This window comes from Numenius arquata, chromosome 7 (genome assembly GCF_964106895.1).
Source record: "Numenius arquata chromosome 7, bNumArq3.hap1.1, whole genome shotgun sequence".
Classification (NCBI taxonomy): domain Eukaryota; kingdom Metazoa; phylum Chordata; class Aves; order Charadriiformes; family Scolopacidae; genus Numenius; species Numenius arquata.
The window spans coordinates 52,448,490-52,467,862 of NC_133582.1; the positions used below are offsets into that span (position 1 = coordinate 52,448,490).

General features: G+C 38.1%; 1 protein-coding gene across 1 annotated transcript in view; it reads left to right on the forward strand.

Annotated features, from left to right (window-relative positions):
- HIBADH (3-hydroxyisobutyrate dehydrogenase) overlaps window positions 1-19,373 on the forward strand; it is an 82,631-nt gene that overhangs the window by 4,572 nt on the left and 58,686 nt on the right. Inside the window, exons 2-4 of the mRNA XM_074150282.1 lie at window positions 4,002-4,162; window positions 8,694-8,803; window positions 11,292-11,413. Coding sequence (XP_074006383.1) covers window positions 4,002-4,162; window positions 8,694-8,803; window positions 11,292-11,413 — 393 coding nt within the window. The remainder of the gene's footprint in view (window positions 1-4,001; window positions 4,163-8,693; window positions 8,804-11,291; window positions 11,414-19,373) is intronic.

Sequence of the window (19,373 nt, forward strand, 5' to 3'; positions counted from 1 at the left end):
TGTATGTGGGTTTGCAGAATATCAATCCTTAGATGTTTGAATTATAGTTAGTTCAAAACCGAGCCTATGCCATGTATCAAATGGTAAACAGTGTCGAGATATTCAAGCTGGACATCACTTTCCATGACAGCACCTGTGGAGTTTCATCTAATATGAAGATGTGAAAAATCGTGTGATCTTAAACATCCTCCGTTTGGCAAACCCCCACTGTTTTAAGTAGTCATTAAAAAATATGCCATGATTCGAAATGCCGTTGATTCAAATTTAATTGAAGTCAGCTCTATTAGGTATGTCTGTGACCTAATTTCATCAGTCCTTTAAAGCGATTCTCCTATATTTGAGTACCTGGGGATCTGGAGGTTTTTTGAAGCTGTTAATCAAATTGTATCATTTTAAAGTGGCTAATATAACAGTTGGCTGTGAGAAGTTAAACCAAACTAAGAAGTCAGAAACTGAGTCAGGAATTGGACTATTTCTCTAACAGGTCCCAATTCCTGTGGATTTGGATATGTTCTAGTTAGCACAGAACAAAATAATTCCTGATGCATGAACTAAGACAAGAGAAAATCGGTGAAGATAGACAAAAGAGGAAATAATAGAACACAGTGAGACAAAACTAATAATAGCCATGAGCACATTGCCTCGTATTCCAGCCTAACTGTTGCTATGCCTTCTGGGGACATTGCAAAATTAAGACTTTTAAGGAAGGCCTTATAGTAGAAGAAAGAGTCAGTTTCATGGATATTTACATGGTGAAGAGCTGCCTTAGAGAAGTAATAGAGATGCTTGTTGGCAATAGGCTTGTCATTGCAGTCCAATTACCAATTGATGTCTTAATAGTGATGTGTGATGATAGCCATGAAAAGTCATCAAAGCAAAGCAGTCTTACGTGACATGGTAGAGAAAAGTAAGGCAGGATGCAGAGAAGGAGTGACAGAAAGTAGCATGGACAAAATGCTCTCCTTGATTCCCAACATTTCCATGAAGATTAAGGCAAGATTGTGTCTGTTAAGTTGAGGCAGCTACCTGAAGTAGCTGAGATCTCAGATATGATGAAGGAGGAATCAATGAGCTTTAAAACGGATCGTGGATGGGTCTTGTAAGCTGTAGGTATGAGTGACAGGCATTACTGCTGGTGTCAGCACTGATACAGGAAAAAAAAAAGGTATCAAGGAACTTTTCTGAAGATGATTAAGAGATTTCTTGATGTTTATTTTGAGGTGCTGGTTAGGTGTCCATGAGATGGTGTGAGAAAAGAAGAGATCAGGATAAAAGTGAAGAGTCTACAAGAATGAGCCTAGACATGGTAGCCAGATTTATGCTTCTGATGGGGTTACTAGGAATTCACAGAAACAAAGAAAACTGAGGTTTGGAAGCAAGGCTAACTTTATAGCTAGATCAGGTTGCTCAGAATGCTCCAAGGTTGCTCCAAGGATGGAGGTTCCACAATTTCTCTGTGCAGCCTGTTCCAGTGCAAAACCTTTATCCTATCAGGGATTCTTTTCTTATTTCCAGTTGGAATTTCCCTTCCTGCAGCTTTTGGCCATTGCCCCATGTCCTGTTGTGCACCTCGGTGAAGAATATGGCTTCTTTTGCTCTGTAACTGTTCTTCGCTGCCACTCCATAGGTAGTGGAAGACTACCAGGCTAAGCAAAGACAGTTCTCTGTTCTCATACAGCATATTCTCCAACTCCTCAGTCATCTTAACTGATGACTGCTAGGCGGTCTGCAGTTTGACCACATCTCTTGTGCTTTGTGCTGCATAGACTGGAATCACTGATTTCTTTGACTTGTTGGGTATGCTCTTGCTAATATAGAGCAGTATGTAATTAACCTTTTGCTGCAAGGACACACTTCTGACTCATGCTCAACTTGTCTATGGGAATCCACTGGTCCTTTTCTGCAGAGCTGCAGCCAGTCTAGCCAGTCCGCAGCCTGCAATGATGTCTCTTGTCCCAAGTACAGGATATTGGTTTTGTCTTTGTTCAACTTCATGAGGCCCATTTCTCCAGTCTTTCTGAATGGTAGCCCTTCCCTGTAGTTTTCCAGTCATTCCACCCAGTTTGGTGTCGTAAGTGATCTTGCTGAGGGTGCTTATTTCCCATCATCACAGTTGCTGATGAAATTTTTAAGCAGCAGCAGCCCCAGTATTGACCCGTGAGGAATATCACCCGTAACTGACTGTTGCTAGTCTTTGAAACACTGATCACTGTGTTTAAGCCCAACAGTCCAGACAGTATTTCTTCCATCAGGCAGTCTCGCAGTCCAGTCCAGTGCATACTTTCCCCGTTTGGCTACCAGGATACTAGAGGAGACTGGTTTGAAACCTTTACTGAAGTCAAGGTAAATAAGATCCTCTAGTATTAAGGGGTGGAGAAAGATGCTGAAAACCAGGGCTTGAACCTCCACAGGTAGCTGGAAGCTTCAGGCTAGCAAAAGGAGCAATTTTAGGTGAGTGAAAGTGATGTATTGGGGAAGACTGACTCATAGAAACTATGAGAAGACAAGACTCCAAGATGATTGCTATGGCTGATGATGGTGTTTTAGGCTCTTTGTTAATTTGTTTCCTAGATTTGACATGTAGCACTTCTTAAAAAAGCAAAGTGCTCTTTTCCTGGCTTATCTCAGTTTGCACTAAGTGTTTTCCCAGTGCAGTTTTCTTTTAAATTGTGCTACTTCTCTAGCTATGTAATTGCTGCAAGCATCTGTGGAAACTGTCTCAGACCAAAGTTCTCTCAACGAACCTGATTTATTAAATGTGGCACTTCCAAAATAGTGCTGCAGATGAAAGAGCATGACCGTTGCTGGCTAAGAAGGAGCTTAAAGTCAGAAAGACTTTAAAATGATTAATCAAGTGTTATTGGCCTAGAGAGGATTCTTTGCTAAGCATTGAGACCTCTTAGAGTCTAGATCCAGCTTAGGCACATTTTCTGTATGTGCACTTCAGAGTTACAGTAGTTCAGTAGTTAGTTAGCTGTGTTTCTGGCTGCTTAGTTGCCACATGCCTTAGTTTTTATTCTGCGTAACTTTTTCCTTTGCCGTAAAGGAGAAATTATTTTACGCAATCAGCAAAGAAATCTTGGCACTGCCAAATTGTGCTGCCCTTGGATTAGCAGTGTTGAGAGTGACGAGGCAGAGATTGCAGTAGATGGATGCCTGCAACGCTACTTACGATCCAGCATCTGATATTCGCTAACTACTTGCAAAAAGTAACTGACTGAAACTGTAGTGTTGTCTATAGATTGTACATTATGCTTTATAGTTCTGTCTTGGTAGAACAGCAAATAGAATACAGTGATTATTCCTGTAAAGACTTCATCATTTTATATTTGTACTTCAGTTTGTTCTAGTTTTCAGTATATGCTTTTAAACTATACTGCAAGTGATTACATGGCTCAAAGAATTGGCAATGGTTTATTATTGATACTTTTAGATTAGTGGTTTATATCTGTGTGCATGCTCAGAAGAGTCCAGTTATTATCTGTGAGGGGCTGCGTGAAATAAAGTGGTGGCCTCAGTCCATTTCTAGAGAATAGGTGCTAAATCCCAGGCCTGCAACCAAAGTTGCAAAGAAGAAGTCCGTAAAATATATACAAAATTTGATTTTGCATTTCCAGTTTAGTATTTAGGCACATACAAAACAGAGACAAGCCTGCATATTTTAAATCTGTGTTTGAACTCCTCTCAGACTGAAACTCAGACCTTAGCTTTCAGGGATGCTGTTCAAGTTTGATTATTACTATACTTTTTAAAACTCTCACATTTTCCTTATGAAAATAATTTTCTTTGCTATGTAAATAATAATTCAGGGGTGGTATTTGTGGCGCAATCTCAGGTATAATCTATGGTTTAAGATATGTGGAGTAGGAATCACATTTCTGCCCTTTTTAGGTTTAAGTTGTCTAAATCAGTGCAAAGAGATAACATGCTAGCTTTTGTTACGTATTGTTACGTGTTACTCTAAAATGCAAATATATTGATATTTATTGTTTTGAAATCAGTGTGTTCTAGGGCAATGGCTTCAAAAACCCCAGTTGGATTCATTGGGCTGGGTAACATGGGAAATCCAATGGCAAAAAACCTGGTAAAACATGGATATCCAGTTATTGCATATGATGTGTTCCCAGAAGCTTGCAAAGAATTTCAAGACTTGGGTGCTCAGGTATAGTAATAAACTTTCTTTATTCCAACAGTAACTGTATGTTTTGAATGGTTCTTGCAGGTGATTTTTTTTTTTAAATAATCTGGTTTTTTTCTTGGTTAAGATCACAATTGGAACTAAAACAGCTTAGCGAACACAATCTGAATCTGGGAGGTTTCTCTTGGAGCAAAGTGATGATTCTACCTTAAGTCATTTTCATGCTGTTACTCGGAATCGCTACCTTGTTGGACTTCTCTAGCTGGGTATTTTTTCCCCTTTTTATGAGAGTAGGTTGATGGCCTGTTCTTTCACCTCCTTCTTTCTCCTGCTTCCTCCTCCCCCAGGTCTAGATGGCCAGTGGGCTTCTTTTCATCTGGTTTCTACTTTGACCTTTCCAGGTTAGATGACCCTAGTTAAAAATTCCTGCTGGCATAGCTGTAAGGGTTATAAGGACATATGAGCTTTCCTGCTGCTTCAAGGTGCAGTCCTCAGGGGCAGGGGAAAAATCTAATTATTTAAGTGCTTATTCTCTTGGAGGTGAGGAAGGTTATGGTGAGAGAAGAGGAAGGAATGAAAAGGAAAAAGGAGGGAAGGAAATTGGTCACATTAAGGAGGTTTACCTTCCTGCCCTGTACCCTGCGAAGTCTTGGCCCCATTCCAGTCAGTGCTATTGCTTTTGTTGATCCGTTAATACACCCAGAAATGCCTTCAGTCTCTCAGATGGCAGGGACTGTCTTTTCTAAGTGTCTGAAACCTATTTGAATGTTTCAAAGCTACGGTAGTTTAGATAGTTGTGGTTGGATGGATAGATGCAACGAAAGAAAAGAATATTCTCAAGTAAAGAGAAACCGATACAAAAATAATACTCTGATGGGACAGTGTAGAGGATAGGGGGAAATTTTCCAGCAGTGGCAAGGAAATTGTAGGTAGATCTAGATAGAGGATTTGTATGACTTGAAAGTCTAAACTGCTGGAGCTAATTGCAGCTGTTTTAAATAATGAGGTAATGTCAAGATTCATGAAAGATAAAATGATGTAGCGCACCTGTTGATAATTAATTGCAGCTCCCCCTGAATAATTACAGAATCTTGGCCTTAAGCGGGAAAGTAAGCTTTTCAGCTTGTTGTCCTAGCTACTGCTTTTATTTTGTTAAAGAGCTGAGACCCTCGGGGATGAACCAGACCTGTCTTGGGTAAGAGGCTGGGCAAACGGAAAGGAAGTCTGTTTTGAACAATTGGTTATATTTTTAATTCATGTTCTGTAGTGAGATTTCTTTGCTGTGGCTGTCCATTTGGATAGGTTATTGCCACAGCAATAGAATCCTTGGCATCCACTGCAAGACTTAGCATATAATATTAAAGGTGAACTGTAGCGCTTTTAAAAATAATGCCAAACCTATGTTTTACGATTGTAAATCACTAAGAGAACACATGGGTAGGCTTAAATACAAATAAAACACACTTAAAGAAAATATGTAAACATAACTTCCTCTTCTTGATCTATAGGTGTAAATCCTACTCCAGCATTTTTTTCAGAACTTAGAAACTTGTGGGTCCAGAGGGCCTTGTAGAAACTACTGTGGAAGGAACATTGGGCTCCAAGGGCTGCTTTGTCTTTGGCCTGGCTGGTAGGGGTAAAACCATCAGGAGTGTTACAGAGGTGAAAAGATGTCCCCCAAGAGACAGTGAATGTTGTCAAATGCCCATTGTTTAAAGTCATTGCTATTACTAAGGTATATGGAGGGTGAGGCATGTTTGATTGCAAGTCTGCATATTCTGTGACTCCACTTTCTTTAGCCTCTGAAGTAAAGAGCTGGGAGGTAGTGTATGTCAGGAGGCAGCCACCTGCCTGCTGATGGTGAATAGTAAGGGGAAACCTGGCCAAGCAGGAGGATATAGAACCACTTGGGGTGAAACTTGGAGAAATTTGCAAGGCTACACACAAGGGAGAATACTGAATGGTGCTGTGACCAAGTAGGTTGTCCCTACACTCTACTGTCTCTTTCCTCTTCCTCTTAGTTGTCACTTTCTTTCTTACACAGCGGAGTGCATGTCATGCAGTTACTTTGCTTCAGTTTACGTATCTTTAAATCATATTTCAAATTTGGAAGTTTGACAGTGTTACTGAAGTCATCTGATGCATAAAGCACCATAAAAATAGAGCTTTCTTCAGTGTATTCAGTGAGAATAGCATTTCAGGCAAGCAGAATTATTGATTGACTTATCGTAAACCTAAAGAAAAAAATAGGGGAGCGTTTTGGAATGAATATAAGCAGATGCATGTATTGAAGGGCATAAACCAATGACCAGTATGAAGAAAAGTCTCCCCTATCCAGTTGCATACTGCAAAAGTTTGCTTAAACTGGCGAGTATCAGAACACGTATGGAACTTGCTGGGCTGCTACTCTCAGCCAGTATGATCTACATTAGTAATCAGCAATTAATATTTGATATGTTTTTTAAAGTTACACGCGTATTTTTAATTATTTCAATGTTTCCTAATAGCTTTCAAATCATTCAACTTTATTTCTGAGACATGAAGTGTCAAATGAAAAAAAAGTTTTGTATGCTGCTTGTTGAACCAGGTAGGTAGGTTTTCTCTGGGATTATTGATCATATTTGTTACAGTACCAGAAAGCCAAGAATGACAATTCCTACTTTAATTCCCACTTTTTTCACTACTTACTTCCTGTCTCCTGCTCTAATAATACACATTGGGACTGAACCAAACCAGAGATACTCAGAACTAAAGACAAAGGTGTCATACTCCTATATAAAGTGTTAGGCTCTCTGGTCTCCAGGGAGGCAAGTCATAAAATTAACTAATCGGGTATAGAAGCCTTTCTGCTTATAATTGCCTCATTTATTCCTCCTAACCTTTGTTCTTTGGACTAGAGTATGTTTCCTTTTATAACCGTGCGTTTTACCAGATGTTTTGTGTAGTATTAACTTATTCTTTCAAAACAAAACCTGCATATTTCTAAGGCCCATCTATGCCAGTTTCTTTACTTTTTTTTGAGAGAGAGCTTTGCTCAGTAGATATACAGTCTTCCTTTCTTTTACTTATTTTACAATAAGACAGAAATCAAGAAGTTTATAATGCTGTATCCCATAAAACCTTCAAGATACTATTCAGCATTTCTTACAAATGTATATACAGCTTCTTTTCTTTGATGCTGAGACCTTATAAAAGCATTTTATATAAAAAGATAATATATTTACATAAGTGCCTTTAGTATCAAAGCTAACAAAAATGATAACAAATACTGTGGTTAAAAATAGATAAGGAATGATGAAATGAGGTCATCAATAGGTTGATTTGTCTGCATTATGGAAAAGAACCAATTTTTGAGGTTCCTGTTAAACTGCAGTTTCTTTAACCCTAAAGCCATGTGATATGGATATTCTAATTTATTCACACTGACTAATAACTGCATATAAAATTTTGCTTAAGACATTTCTTAAAGTTGAAAAACCCGAGGCATGTAATTTATCTAGCAGAATACATCATTGTAATATTAAGGTTCCTCTTCATCATTCAGCAACAATAACTGGAAAATAAATACTACAAGGCCTATCCACAACCAGAATCTACTTTCTGCTCATCTTGCTTCCTGCTTGGAACCTAATTCCTTTCAGTAAAACTACCTGAATGAGTGAAATCAGATTTGGTCCTTGTGGGTTGAAGATAAAAGAGTAAGCTGTTGTTGCTGTTTTCCCTGAGCTATGAATGTATTAACAATGCGTATTTCAAAGAAATGAAATATTTAAAACTAGTATTGGACAAAAATACTAGTGCCAAATGCCTTCTGGCTAAAACTCTGGGTTCTTTTGAGTTCATTGGCAAAACTCAGTACTTTACCTGTCGGTATTTCACTTGCTGTGGATGTATCTTAAATACCATCCTGCCTGCCTCTGAGTATGAGCTGGGGAAGGTATATGTTTAGTTAACAACAAACAGCTAACAATGTATTTTGAAACTTATTCACACGTTTTTGGTGAAGTATGTTTGAGCTGATAATTTTCTTTTTTCTTTTTTGAAAATGTCAGCCATAATATTGTGAGAATCATCACTTAGTTTATCTGATTTTTTAAGGGGAATCTCAGAGCTGCATTAAGACTTTTTTCTTTTTTTCCTCAGTCTTCCTATCTCCCAGTGCTGTATCAGCCAAGGGAAAAAGTATTTTTGTCATCCTTAGTGTTGTCCCTCCTTAAAAACATTGTAGAGCGGTATTTTGTATGGATGCATGGTTTATAATGAATTGAAGATTCAGGAATGAGTTGATGGGATGCAAGCATCCCTGTTGGTAAATGTTCTGGAGGAAGAACTTTTGTGACGTCCTTGTCAATTTTTTTTATTTTTCTGTTGCTGAATCCAATTAATTAACATTTCCATTAGGAGGGTAGAGTTTGTCTTGTATTCTCATTTTTTACCTGGCTTAGTTCTGATCGGTGACCTGCAAATACGAAAAACAAACTCAGCAAACATGTTTGACATTTCTTTTTCAGGAAATGTAAGCTTATATAATTGTATTATTTTTTTTCTTTAAAAGGTAACAGATTCCCCAGCAGATGTAGCAGAAAGAGCAGACAGAATTATTACCATGCTGCCTTCTAGTCCCAATGCGATAGAAGTTTACACAGGAGCAAATGGAATTCTAAAGTAAGAATTTGCTGTAGTCTGGAGAATTCCCAGTCCTACTCAAGGCTGTGTTACACAAATGATCGGTGTTGCTGTAACTCTTGCTGTGCCTTCAGGGCACTTGATGTTCTCCTCTGTTTTGTCACTACTGATACTCCTAATTACATGAGTTCTCTTAAGCTGTGCTTGCTTTTGAATGGCTTTTGGCTGAAGTCTTGGTTTTATTTTCAGTGGAATAATAATTTATGTGAATTTGAGACAACTTAACTGACTATTACTTACCTTCTCAGTTGCAAGTTTTTTTTACCATAATATAAAGTACTACAGATGAGTAAAACTAGAATATTTGCTGGCAACAATTTTTTGCTCAAATACTTTTTTCTTTAATTTGAAATCTGGTAACTGAAGTGTTCTGATGAGATGCCATTGTGTCTCATAATATTAAAGTGCATTAACATAGAATAGTTAACAAGGCTTTATTGATTTCTACTCTTATTATCTGTTTATTACACAAGAAGATATCTAAAGAGTCCATTTAATCTGAAACAGTGTTTTTTAACTTTTGCGGAGGGATTTCCACAGAGCCTAAAATCCATAGTCTGCGGAATTCTAATACTCAGACTTTTTGGACTTGCCAAATTGAAAAATAAATAGTATTTAAAAGGCTCTTCTGGGCACATGTGCACTGCTCCTAGAAGGCTGACTACGGGTATTGAATACCTTTGAGGTACTCGAAGATCACGGAGGTAAGATCATATAGGATCTTACTGCTGTCCAGGTTAATAGTGTAAATGAAGAAACATACAGCAGACAAAAGTACAGTAGATGGTCTAAAACTGATGATAGCTTTTTTAGTTATTGATTGTAGACAATATTAAGGTGCAGTGATTAGAAAATTAAATAGAGGAGAGGGATTTTCTATTCTCCTTCCACTATGGAAAATATTAGTTGCTTCTTTCCCTTAGTGTCCATAATTTAATTCCCCACAAAGTAGGACTGAGCAGATCTAAGTATCTGTAGCTTAGACCCTTCAGGGAAGAAGGGTAATTGGATCAGTCCCACAAAGCTGGGCAAACAGCTGTGGGAGAACTGTATCCAGGATGGCAGTGCTTTGGAGACTGATTGGCAGTACTTACTGATATAATACAGCCAGTTAATCTTTTGAGTACCTAGATGTGGAAAATACTGTGGGGAACAGAGGATGTGGAAAGTGATCCTCTGCTGCTGCTGCAGTTTCTCCATGTTCAAAAGAAGGAAGTGTAATTTGACAATAGTGGTTAATTGTCACTGAGTGACCTGCTCCTTGGTGACTGGTTTGACTTTGATAACTTCCTGAAGCTTTTTAAGCTTTACTGAAGAAAACATTGATGCTCTGGAGTGTTTAAGGGTTAGCTTCGTCATCTCGCTGTGTTACCAAGGAGCCTGTGCCATTGCTCCTTGTCCTGAAAATAAGGGGACATGATGTAATACTGTATCTGCCACCCTGGGTTTTGAGTGCAAACTAACTGCAGCTCATGCCTTCTGTGGGAAAGGACAAGTTCTGTGTATGTGGCTCTATTTGGGTCTGGAGCTACAGTGGCGTCCACAATTGTATATATTGAGAGACTATATCCATCTGTGTAGGTAATTCAATTCAGTGAAATTCACTGTACTGCCAACAGCACGCAAGGTGCAGTGAGGCTCTGTCTGTCATGTGTAACTTTAAATTACTGACCTTTTTATGACTGAAAAATGTTGTTTGATTTTGTGGTGTTCGCTGGTCCAGAGGACATTAAATCATGGTGCAATTGAATGGAAAGAGGGATAAAAATATAATCAATTTTTTGTTGCTGAGAGCTTTAAAAAAAGTTAATTTAATTGCATTTTTATAAACGCATATACCTTTTTTTTGTGTTCTACAGTTTGGGATACAATTCTTCTGCCTAAATTTACTAGCTATTGGTAGGGAAGCTTAACATCTTTCTCCATGCTTCACTTTAAATCTGCAGTGGGCTTTTATGGTGTTAGTTATGATCTTTAAGTACAATAAATTGTAGCAATGATTAAAAATGCAATCAGGCTATACTGATAAGAATTGAAAATAATGTATATACATAGAAGGAAAATTGTATTCTTATATATGAAATTTCAGGCTGTATCAACATTTAGTTCAGTTGTTTAGAATGCATCTTAGATGATCTGTATATTGTATACTGCTCAAGCTTGCACAGTGGCAGGGTTTCCTAGTGCACATATTTCTGTATTATTTTTTTTTTTGTAATAGCGTTTAGGAAGAACATCCTTTTTTGTGTTCAGGTTTCATTGAGCTTTAAGTCATTCAAAATTGTGCAATATGCATACTCAGGAGTATACATACCGAACAGATGTTGCTGAATGGAGTTTAAAACTTTGTGTTTATTAGTGTTCCAAAAAGTGTCTGTACATTTATCGTGCTGTGGAAAGCCAGTGCCATGGTAATAGTTGAAGATGTCTTGTACAACGGATACTGAATAATCAATCTTTATTTTAGGAAAGTGAAGAAAGGCTCATTGCTAATAGATTCCAGTACGATAGACCCTGCAGTTTCAAAAGAATTAGCCAAAGCAGTTGAAAAAATGGGAGCTGTTTTCATGGATGCGCCAGTTTCTGGAGGTAAGTCTTCATTAACAGTTTACCTCATACTGGACACCTCTCTTTGTTTGCAGTCTCAGCCACCAATTTGTACTCTTGTTGGTACAGGTTGCTTTTCTTTGCTGTATGTACAGTATTTTTTTTTTTTTACATTAAAGAAATGTATGTTTTTTTAGAAGTATTTTTAGAGTATAGGAATATGTGTTAGAACTGGAAGACCCAGGTAGACGATGTTGAAGAATAAAATGGGGAACACAAGAATCCTGCTTCCCAGCCAAAATATTAGTCCTTGTTTTATAAAGTTAGATAACTTGTTAGGCTGGGAATAAAAACCACAGAAAAAGGTATGTTGTGGATGGTTTATATATCTATGTGATCCTTTTCTAAGCACAGTATGGCCTTCTACTTACCAGTTGGGCAATTTTGATATCTTTTATGTGGTTCTCCTCAGTCCCTTTCCCCCAAATATGTTGATTACCTGAGGGAATTACTTACCTTTTGGAAATGTCTGTAATTTGTTTTTACCCATAAGTTTTTGCTTTAAGGCTAACTATGCTATAACTACAAAGAAATAAAGAAAGAAAAGTTTGAGTCCAAAACAGCCCTAGCTGTTTTGAGGGTTTTGTTCCTTGAGAAAATGGTAATGCCAAAACTGGGTTAATATGATAAAATACAGTTGACTGGTCGGAATACAAATAGCTTTTCTCATGTTAGTGGTTTATCTGAATACAGATTATTTGGTGTTTAGTGTCAGTTACAGATTGAGTGATATTCTGAAGGAGGGAGAAAGAATTGATACTTAGCTTTCCAGTACCTAATGTTTGTGAATGCCAAGGAGTGCTCTGAACAGATGATATTTAAGGCAGGCAGTTGCTAGAAATGTGAAGTTAAGTATGTTAGAAAAAGCTTTAATGTTATGCTTTGTTATTTCCATCTTTCAGGACCTAACACATCAAGTCTTTGGGGTATTTTTGTACATCCTAACTGCATTGTTGGCCTTTTACCCAAGACACTAAATGGAGAAGCATGCTCAGCTCTCTAGAAACTGGCAGGCATTAATCTGTTGCTGTGCAATGCAATAGACTTGGCAGGAGTGTAAGGGAAGGTGTTTGTGGGACGCAGTGAGGAGGGAGAGAAAGCAACATGCCTGAGCTGTCGTCGTTAGACCTGTCTGCTTACTAGCTATTATTGCCAGACAATTCCACTTGTGTTTTTAGGTATTTGGGTGTTGCCTGATGGATGTTAATGTTCATCTGCACCGTGAAAAAGTTATTTTACAAACTAAATAATATTTTGAAAATTGCTTCATCTATAAACCTTATGGAAAAATAGTGATGATTTTAATCCTGTCTTGACATTGCAAATGAAGTCCTAGAATTAGTGCCAGATTTTAGTGGCTTGTTTGCAGCCTTACCCCGAAAGATTCCTTCCCTTGATCTTTTTCAGATGGGCCTGTGTGCCAATGAAGTGCCATCTCCTTCATGTGGTTGGCCTACAGCATTTACTTGCAACTTAGAGTCAGGACCCATTAAGTAGATGTTGATGCACCAAGTTACTATAGCGTTATTTTGTATTAACTGACTTTGGAAAATACTTCTCATCCCAGTGGTTGCATGCAGATTATGCTGCTAATGCTGTCTAGAGATAGCAATCGCTTTACCCTGGGATTAGGATCTCTTGCAGGTCCAGATGAGAAAGTTGTGTCACAGGTCCCAGTGCTGCCCTGATTTGTGAGCTTTGTGAGAATATGACAAATGAGGAAACATCTTCAAAAGCTGTGTTTATTATTATTTTTTTTAAACTCTAGAGGGGTAAATTTATCTTTTTGTAAAGATTGGATTCTGCATCTTTGTACGTATAAAAGGCTTTCAAAGAGCACATTATCACAGAAGCATATTTAAAACTGACTTGGCACTGAAGACGCTACTGGCTGAGTAAGAGATCTAAATATAGCCTTTAAGAATTGTGTTAAGTTTGTCCTCCCACTGATTTCACTGAAAGTATGATAGAGATTCTCAGCTTGCAGTCCAGAGCAAACTTTACTAGTAGTTTCACTGATGCTGCTGTAACATTTCTCTCTTATTAATTTAATGTACAAAATATGCATTGTCTAAAGTACAGTGAGTGAAATGTTTTGGTTTTTTCATTTCTGATGTGAAGCTTTCTTCATTGTAAGCATGGTCAGTGTTCAGATACTACTTTCTCAACTTTTTTTCCTTTCCACTGACTCTTGAAATTATATCAGCTCCTCTTCTGCTCAAAATTTGTTGTACTGCATTCTGCTGGAACTGCACAAAAAGATGTAACAGCTTGATTTGTTTTTCTGGTTTTGGAGTTAAGGATAAACTGTTTTCAATTCTTTTGTAAGATCCAATAATGAAATTTTGGTAGATCTTTCCCCTCACTGACTACTTTAGCCAAGATAGTCATAAATAAAAAAGTCAGACTGCTACTCGTTAATAAGAGCTGTCATGTAAAGAACTGTAGTCATGCTAAAATGGTAATAAACAGTAGAATAAAACACATTTTTGTAGGAACTGTGAGCTGGAGCTGGTTAAAAAAGGTTGGAGTTCCTATTCCAGCTGTCACTTCAAACTGTTTCATCTTACAGTAATAGTTCCATAAGCTCCAGCTAACTGTTAAGTGATGGAAAGAATATTAGTAGTAACACTGACAAATTGAGACTTCAGCAATCTGGTAATGGAGTAAAATGTGAGTCCTTGAAGAGTGAATTGCAGACTTATTCCCTGTATGGCCAAATCTGTACTTAACATGGAGCAAAGAAAAAGAATGTTTAAAAATACTGTGAAGATCTTTTCTTTGGTTTCCTTTCAAAGAGCAATATATTTCACAGTTTCAGCTTTAAAAAAAAAAGCGCAAAAGGACACCTCTCAAAACCAGAGAAGTGAGTGTATTTCAATGGCATGATCAGACTGACAGCAGAGATTAAACAGGCCACACAGAATAATTGGTGAACCTGTTTCTCTTACTTGAACGTTGAAGGTTTAGTGCAGTGTCTTTTCCAAGGCAAGCAGAGGGCCTTGCAGATGAGTTAAGACTATGTCTGTGCACACTAATGCTTGCAAAGATGATTTGAAAGATTATGTAGTTTTTCTAATAGACAGAAGTCAAGGAATAAGGAATCTTCTGTGTTCAGTGGTAGAGAGGTTTTGCTTGATTTTGGCTTTTTGGCCTGCTAATGCAGTGATTGGAATATCTGGTAGGATCCTTGAAAGGCTGTCAAGACAAAGCAGGTTCATGAATTTAGACCTAATAATTCTGACCTATCCCTCTCAAGAGCAAATGTTCTTGTTGGTGAGGAAAAGATCTAAAGGCATAGCAATATTTGCTCCATTGTTATTTCTGGATGTATGCTTCTGTGCTTTATTTCTAAAGACTGAATTCGTGTACTCAGAATGGCTACAGTGTTCTCTGGGCTCCTGGTACCGAGCATAGCATTTTCACCTCACTACTTCTGCTCTTCTTCAGTCACTCCATGTCTTGCCTAATCTTTTCTTTCCTGATGTGTTTCCTAATTTCTCTGTTTACATTTTTGATGAATGCATCTGATCATACTAATTTTTTGCAAAGCTCGTGACCTAGGAATGTACGATGTACGACCTAATGTTGGAGGTAGTATGAAACATGTTATTGAGTTATTCTGAAATTTAAATGAGTTAAATGTACTGCAGAAAGTGACTGATAAAAAAAAAGGGGGAAGGTTTGGGTAAACTGATTTAAGGAAGCTGAAATGAGGACAAAGAAATACTTTGAAATCTGAGATGCCTAAAAAGCTTCTGATTACTAATAACTTACGTTTTAAACCATTTAACAATACTTATGTTTGTGAAAATAAAGCTAGTTTAATAACCTCTTTTGTTGGAGAGAAGGTGGAAAGGAATGAAGATTTTGACACTGTTCCACAGTGGCAAAATGTGTGTTATGACACTGGGGAGGGAGGAAGGAAGCATAAACCCTGTGCAGTAATCACGATGTTGGCAGCCGTTGCTGTTGCAGAAGTTAGATAGTACGTTCACTGATGTGCTGACTTTGCGAGGGTATTTTTCTTCTATGAGTCTATTATGCTTTTTTTTTTTTTTTAATGGAGAATGCAAAAGGTAGCAGAAGGCAAGGAAGAGTAAACAGATTTGTTGAGAGTATCATCTAAAAATGTTCACTGGGGTGGAGACAATTGTTCCTACAATGACTAAAAGGGTGGAATGACTGATTTTATTAAAGTATAGTGTATATTTTGGCTATAAAACTGTGTGTAGTCTGGCCAACTAGTGACCAATGTGTAGGGAAACATATCTGTCTCCATTTATTTGAAGGTGTAAAGATGAGTTATTCGGACTGCCCCAGTGGGATATAACCAGGAATAATAGGCTGGAAATTATTAAGGAAAGAAAAATTCATGCTGTGTCTACCAGGAAAAACTTCCTAACAACATTCTTCATACACTGTGGAATAATTTTCCAAAGGAGATGGTGGAAGCCAAATATCTCGACATGCTTTAAACTGTACTGGGCAAAGTGCTAGGAACTATTCTGTAGGGAAAAATCTTTAACTGGCAAAAGGATGGCTGCATGATCTAATAGGTCTTTTCCATCCCTAATGTCTACAATTCTGTTGTGTTCTTACACATGGTGTTCAAAAACAGTTAACGGAAAACTGTCCAGATGGAAGTTAAAACTCCCTGTGGCACTCTTCGAAAAAGAGTAAGGGATAACTGCAGAATTAGAGCCAACATTCCTTTTCTCGGTAAAACTGGTTCTAATATCCATGGCTGTATGTGAGCTGTTACCGCATTCCTAATAGCTGCTCTGTTTGCTTGTGGTTACTTTAATGCTAATATCTGGCTCATCCTGTCAAGTGTTCCGAGACACACAGAGTAAGAAAGGTCTTCAAATTTCAGCCTGTCATAAGTCCTAGGGAATAAAAATTAATTTAATTTCATTTTTTAAATTTTGATTGCTTCTTCTGGAGAACTTTTAAAGTTAAGGAGTTGCAGATGGTGTTTGGAAATGTTTCTGGAATGCAGTGATGACTTCGAAGCTTTCTACAAAGTTTGTTTTGGTTTTAAATGTTCATAGGCTTCTTTCTTTTTGCTCTTTAAACAGAGCCTCTTGTTCGAAGTGTGTATTTTTCATTTGGTCAAAAAACCTAGTGTGACTCCTGTGCTTGGGACAGTGGGGATGATGAGCACCAGACCTTAATTAACCCCCTGACTCTGAACTTCAGAGTCCTAATTCCATACTGTGCTAAATGTGGATGGCACGCGTGAGGAGGAAGAATTAGGAAATCTTGATATTTCTATGTGCTGTCGGTGGATTAACCAGGAGCAGCAAAAGCTCAAGCTATTGAATTGTCTCCTAACGGGCAATACTACAGTAAGCACTACAAACATGGAGCAATTTTCAGCTAACTTTCATTCCTACTGATCCTGAATTCAGCTGTGAGCACACAAACTCTGTAACTGTTCACCTTTCGGTTTGTCCAACAGTATTCAGTCCTGTTGGCTCTCCGCTTCCATCTACTGAAATGCAGAGGACAGCAGAGAGTCGTGCGGTTCCAGGGCTGAAGAAAGCATTTTTAACTACGGTTCTCTTCCAGCCAAGCACAACACAGGACCTGAAGTGAAAACAAAATGACTTACTGCACTGTATTTGACCTACAACTTTAACCCTTAAAACTTAGTTATCGTTTCCATTCCTGTAGTTTCACCGGGATGCAGCACGTGGAATTTCCTAGACCTTAGACATGTTTAATCTGTATCTGTTCTTAAGAATGGTTAAAGGGTGGCTTGACAGCAACAGAGTAACTCATGGAAATGTCACCCTAATGCTGACCTGTCACTTTCTGTTCCTAGTTCTCTAAGCAGCTGTAATTATTCTGTACTGTGGAAGAATGTTAAATTTGTCTGCAGTAAAAAAGGGGACGGAGAAGTGTGAAACACTGTGTAACACTTTATTAAAACCTTTACGTATTTTAAATAAATCCACACAATGATTTGATAGTATCCCTTTATATTGCTTAACTGTTGTTAAACTAATGGGTTTTTTTAACGTGTAGTTTAGGTCATTGGCAACAATACTAATCTAACATGTAATTATTATCCATTTGCTTTATTTGATATAAGTTGCTGCAAACTATGTAAGATCCTAGTTACTCAGTAACTATATAGTTTAATCATATGCAGTCAGAAACAACACAGTTTTTGCTGTCATTTTGCTTTCGGTCTGTGTTTCCTTTGCTTTCTGAGAATGTATAGCGGGAACGTGTGGCTCGTGGCTCTTAGTACATTTGCCAGTGCAAGTACAGAGAAAGTCATGTTGACTTTCAGCTCTGGCTGAGGAGCGTACTGCTTGTGTTTCATGAGTGTTAGGTTTCTTTATTTTGCTTAAAGTCATGACTTTTCAGAAATCGACAGAAAACTGACTTGTAGGTAATGTGTGCAGGTGTATATGACTATACATAGTTAGCTCTTCAGACTTGGTTGATTTCAGATGTCCAACATTTTTCCGATTAAACTACTTCACTAGCAATTGTAGCAATTCTGGGGTCTGAAAGAAGTATTTGGGAACAGCTAAACGCTTTTTGTCTTGAGTAAGGCATTTTGAGTATGCTGGAAGAATAGAGATTTCCTCTCTCTTTGAGAAGTTGGAGGACAGTTGGAGAAAGGAATTTTCGGTAGCGTTACCAGCGTGTGAAACATTGTTGTGATAGAGCTCTAGTTAGAGTAAACTGGGAGTGTGTATAGCTTTCCTATTTCTGCTGATGCTCATCTTAGAACTTATATTAGTGGGGAGCTAGGGGTGATGCTGGGGCAGCGGGAGGGTTTTGTAGCGGAAGCGCTAAATGAGAAGCCGATGTGAATTTGGCAAGCAGGATTGTTTCCTGAGATGGAGCATCCTCTCAGCAGCCTTGGCCTGAATCCTGGCTGCCTCTGAGGGCTCCCACCCTCTCCAAGATGGAAGTTCCCACAGAGAGCACTAATAGCATCCCTCACTGCCTTAATGTATCCTGCTACGGCGTGGGGCTTGACTGCTGTGAAACAATGCAGGAAATGCCTCCCAGGGCCAACACGAACATACCTGATCCTCTAAATGCATCATTCCTGTGCTAGAACAAACTGGACTATAGGAAGGCATTTCTATTAGTGGTGCAGCGACTGGCACACCTAATAAAGAAGGTGGTGATTAATCTGTACTGTTGGGTCACTGGCACTTTTTTTCCCACTGTATTAGTGTGTTTAGCAGTTCCTAACACTAACTGTGACTATGTGCGCTTACTTAGTGTGTTGTTTTCCTTAGTAGACAATTATACCAATCTTGAATGGAGCATTTTTTGGTAACTGGGTTAAAGAATTCTGAGAAGATTGAAACAGTAGGCAGCAAAGCTTGTTAAGGAGTTTTTATTTTACAAGCCCTCAAGAATTCAGAATATGGCTTGCTTACTACTTTTAAAAGTCCAAACGTCCCTTATAGACTCCATTTCAGAGCCAGAATCAAATCTATGCTATACTTGTCTGAAAATCCAAACATGCACTTTTGGCCGTTACTGTTTACTGAATCAGAACCCTAGTGTTTCCACTTGCACTGTATCTAATTTATCGTAAGTGACCACAAAAACTAAAATTATTTATATGTTGGCACTTAACAGCTCTACTATAGTTAGGGGTCTGTTGGCATTTCCATTATAAACCTTCCCTTTGAGAGGTTTATAACTTGGCGGTTTTACTTTGCTTCAGGCTCAAATGTGCCATTTTCATCCAAGCACAAATTCTTCTACAGAATTTCATTTAAATCAGTTTGGCCATTATTTATTTTAGAGTGTGTATGCTGGGGAGTGGAAGGGAACACAGTATTTAATTTTGGTTTCAGAAGCTTTTTGGTCAGACTATATAATGAAAGAAAAATGGTGCTTTTTATTTTATTTTGTAGGTACTTAACCCTTCCTTGGATGTGTCAGAGTTACTAAA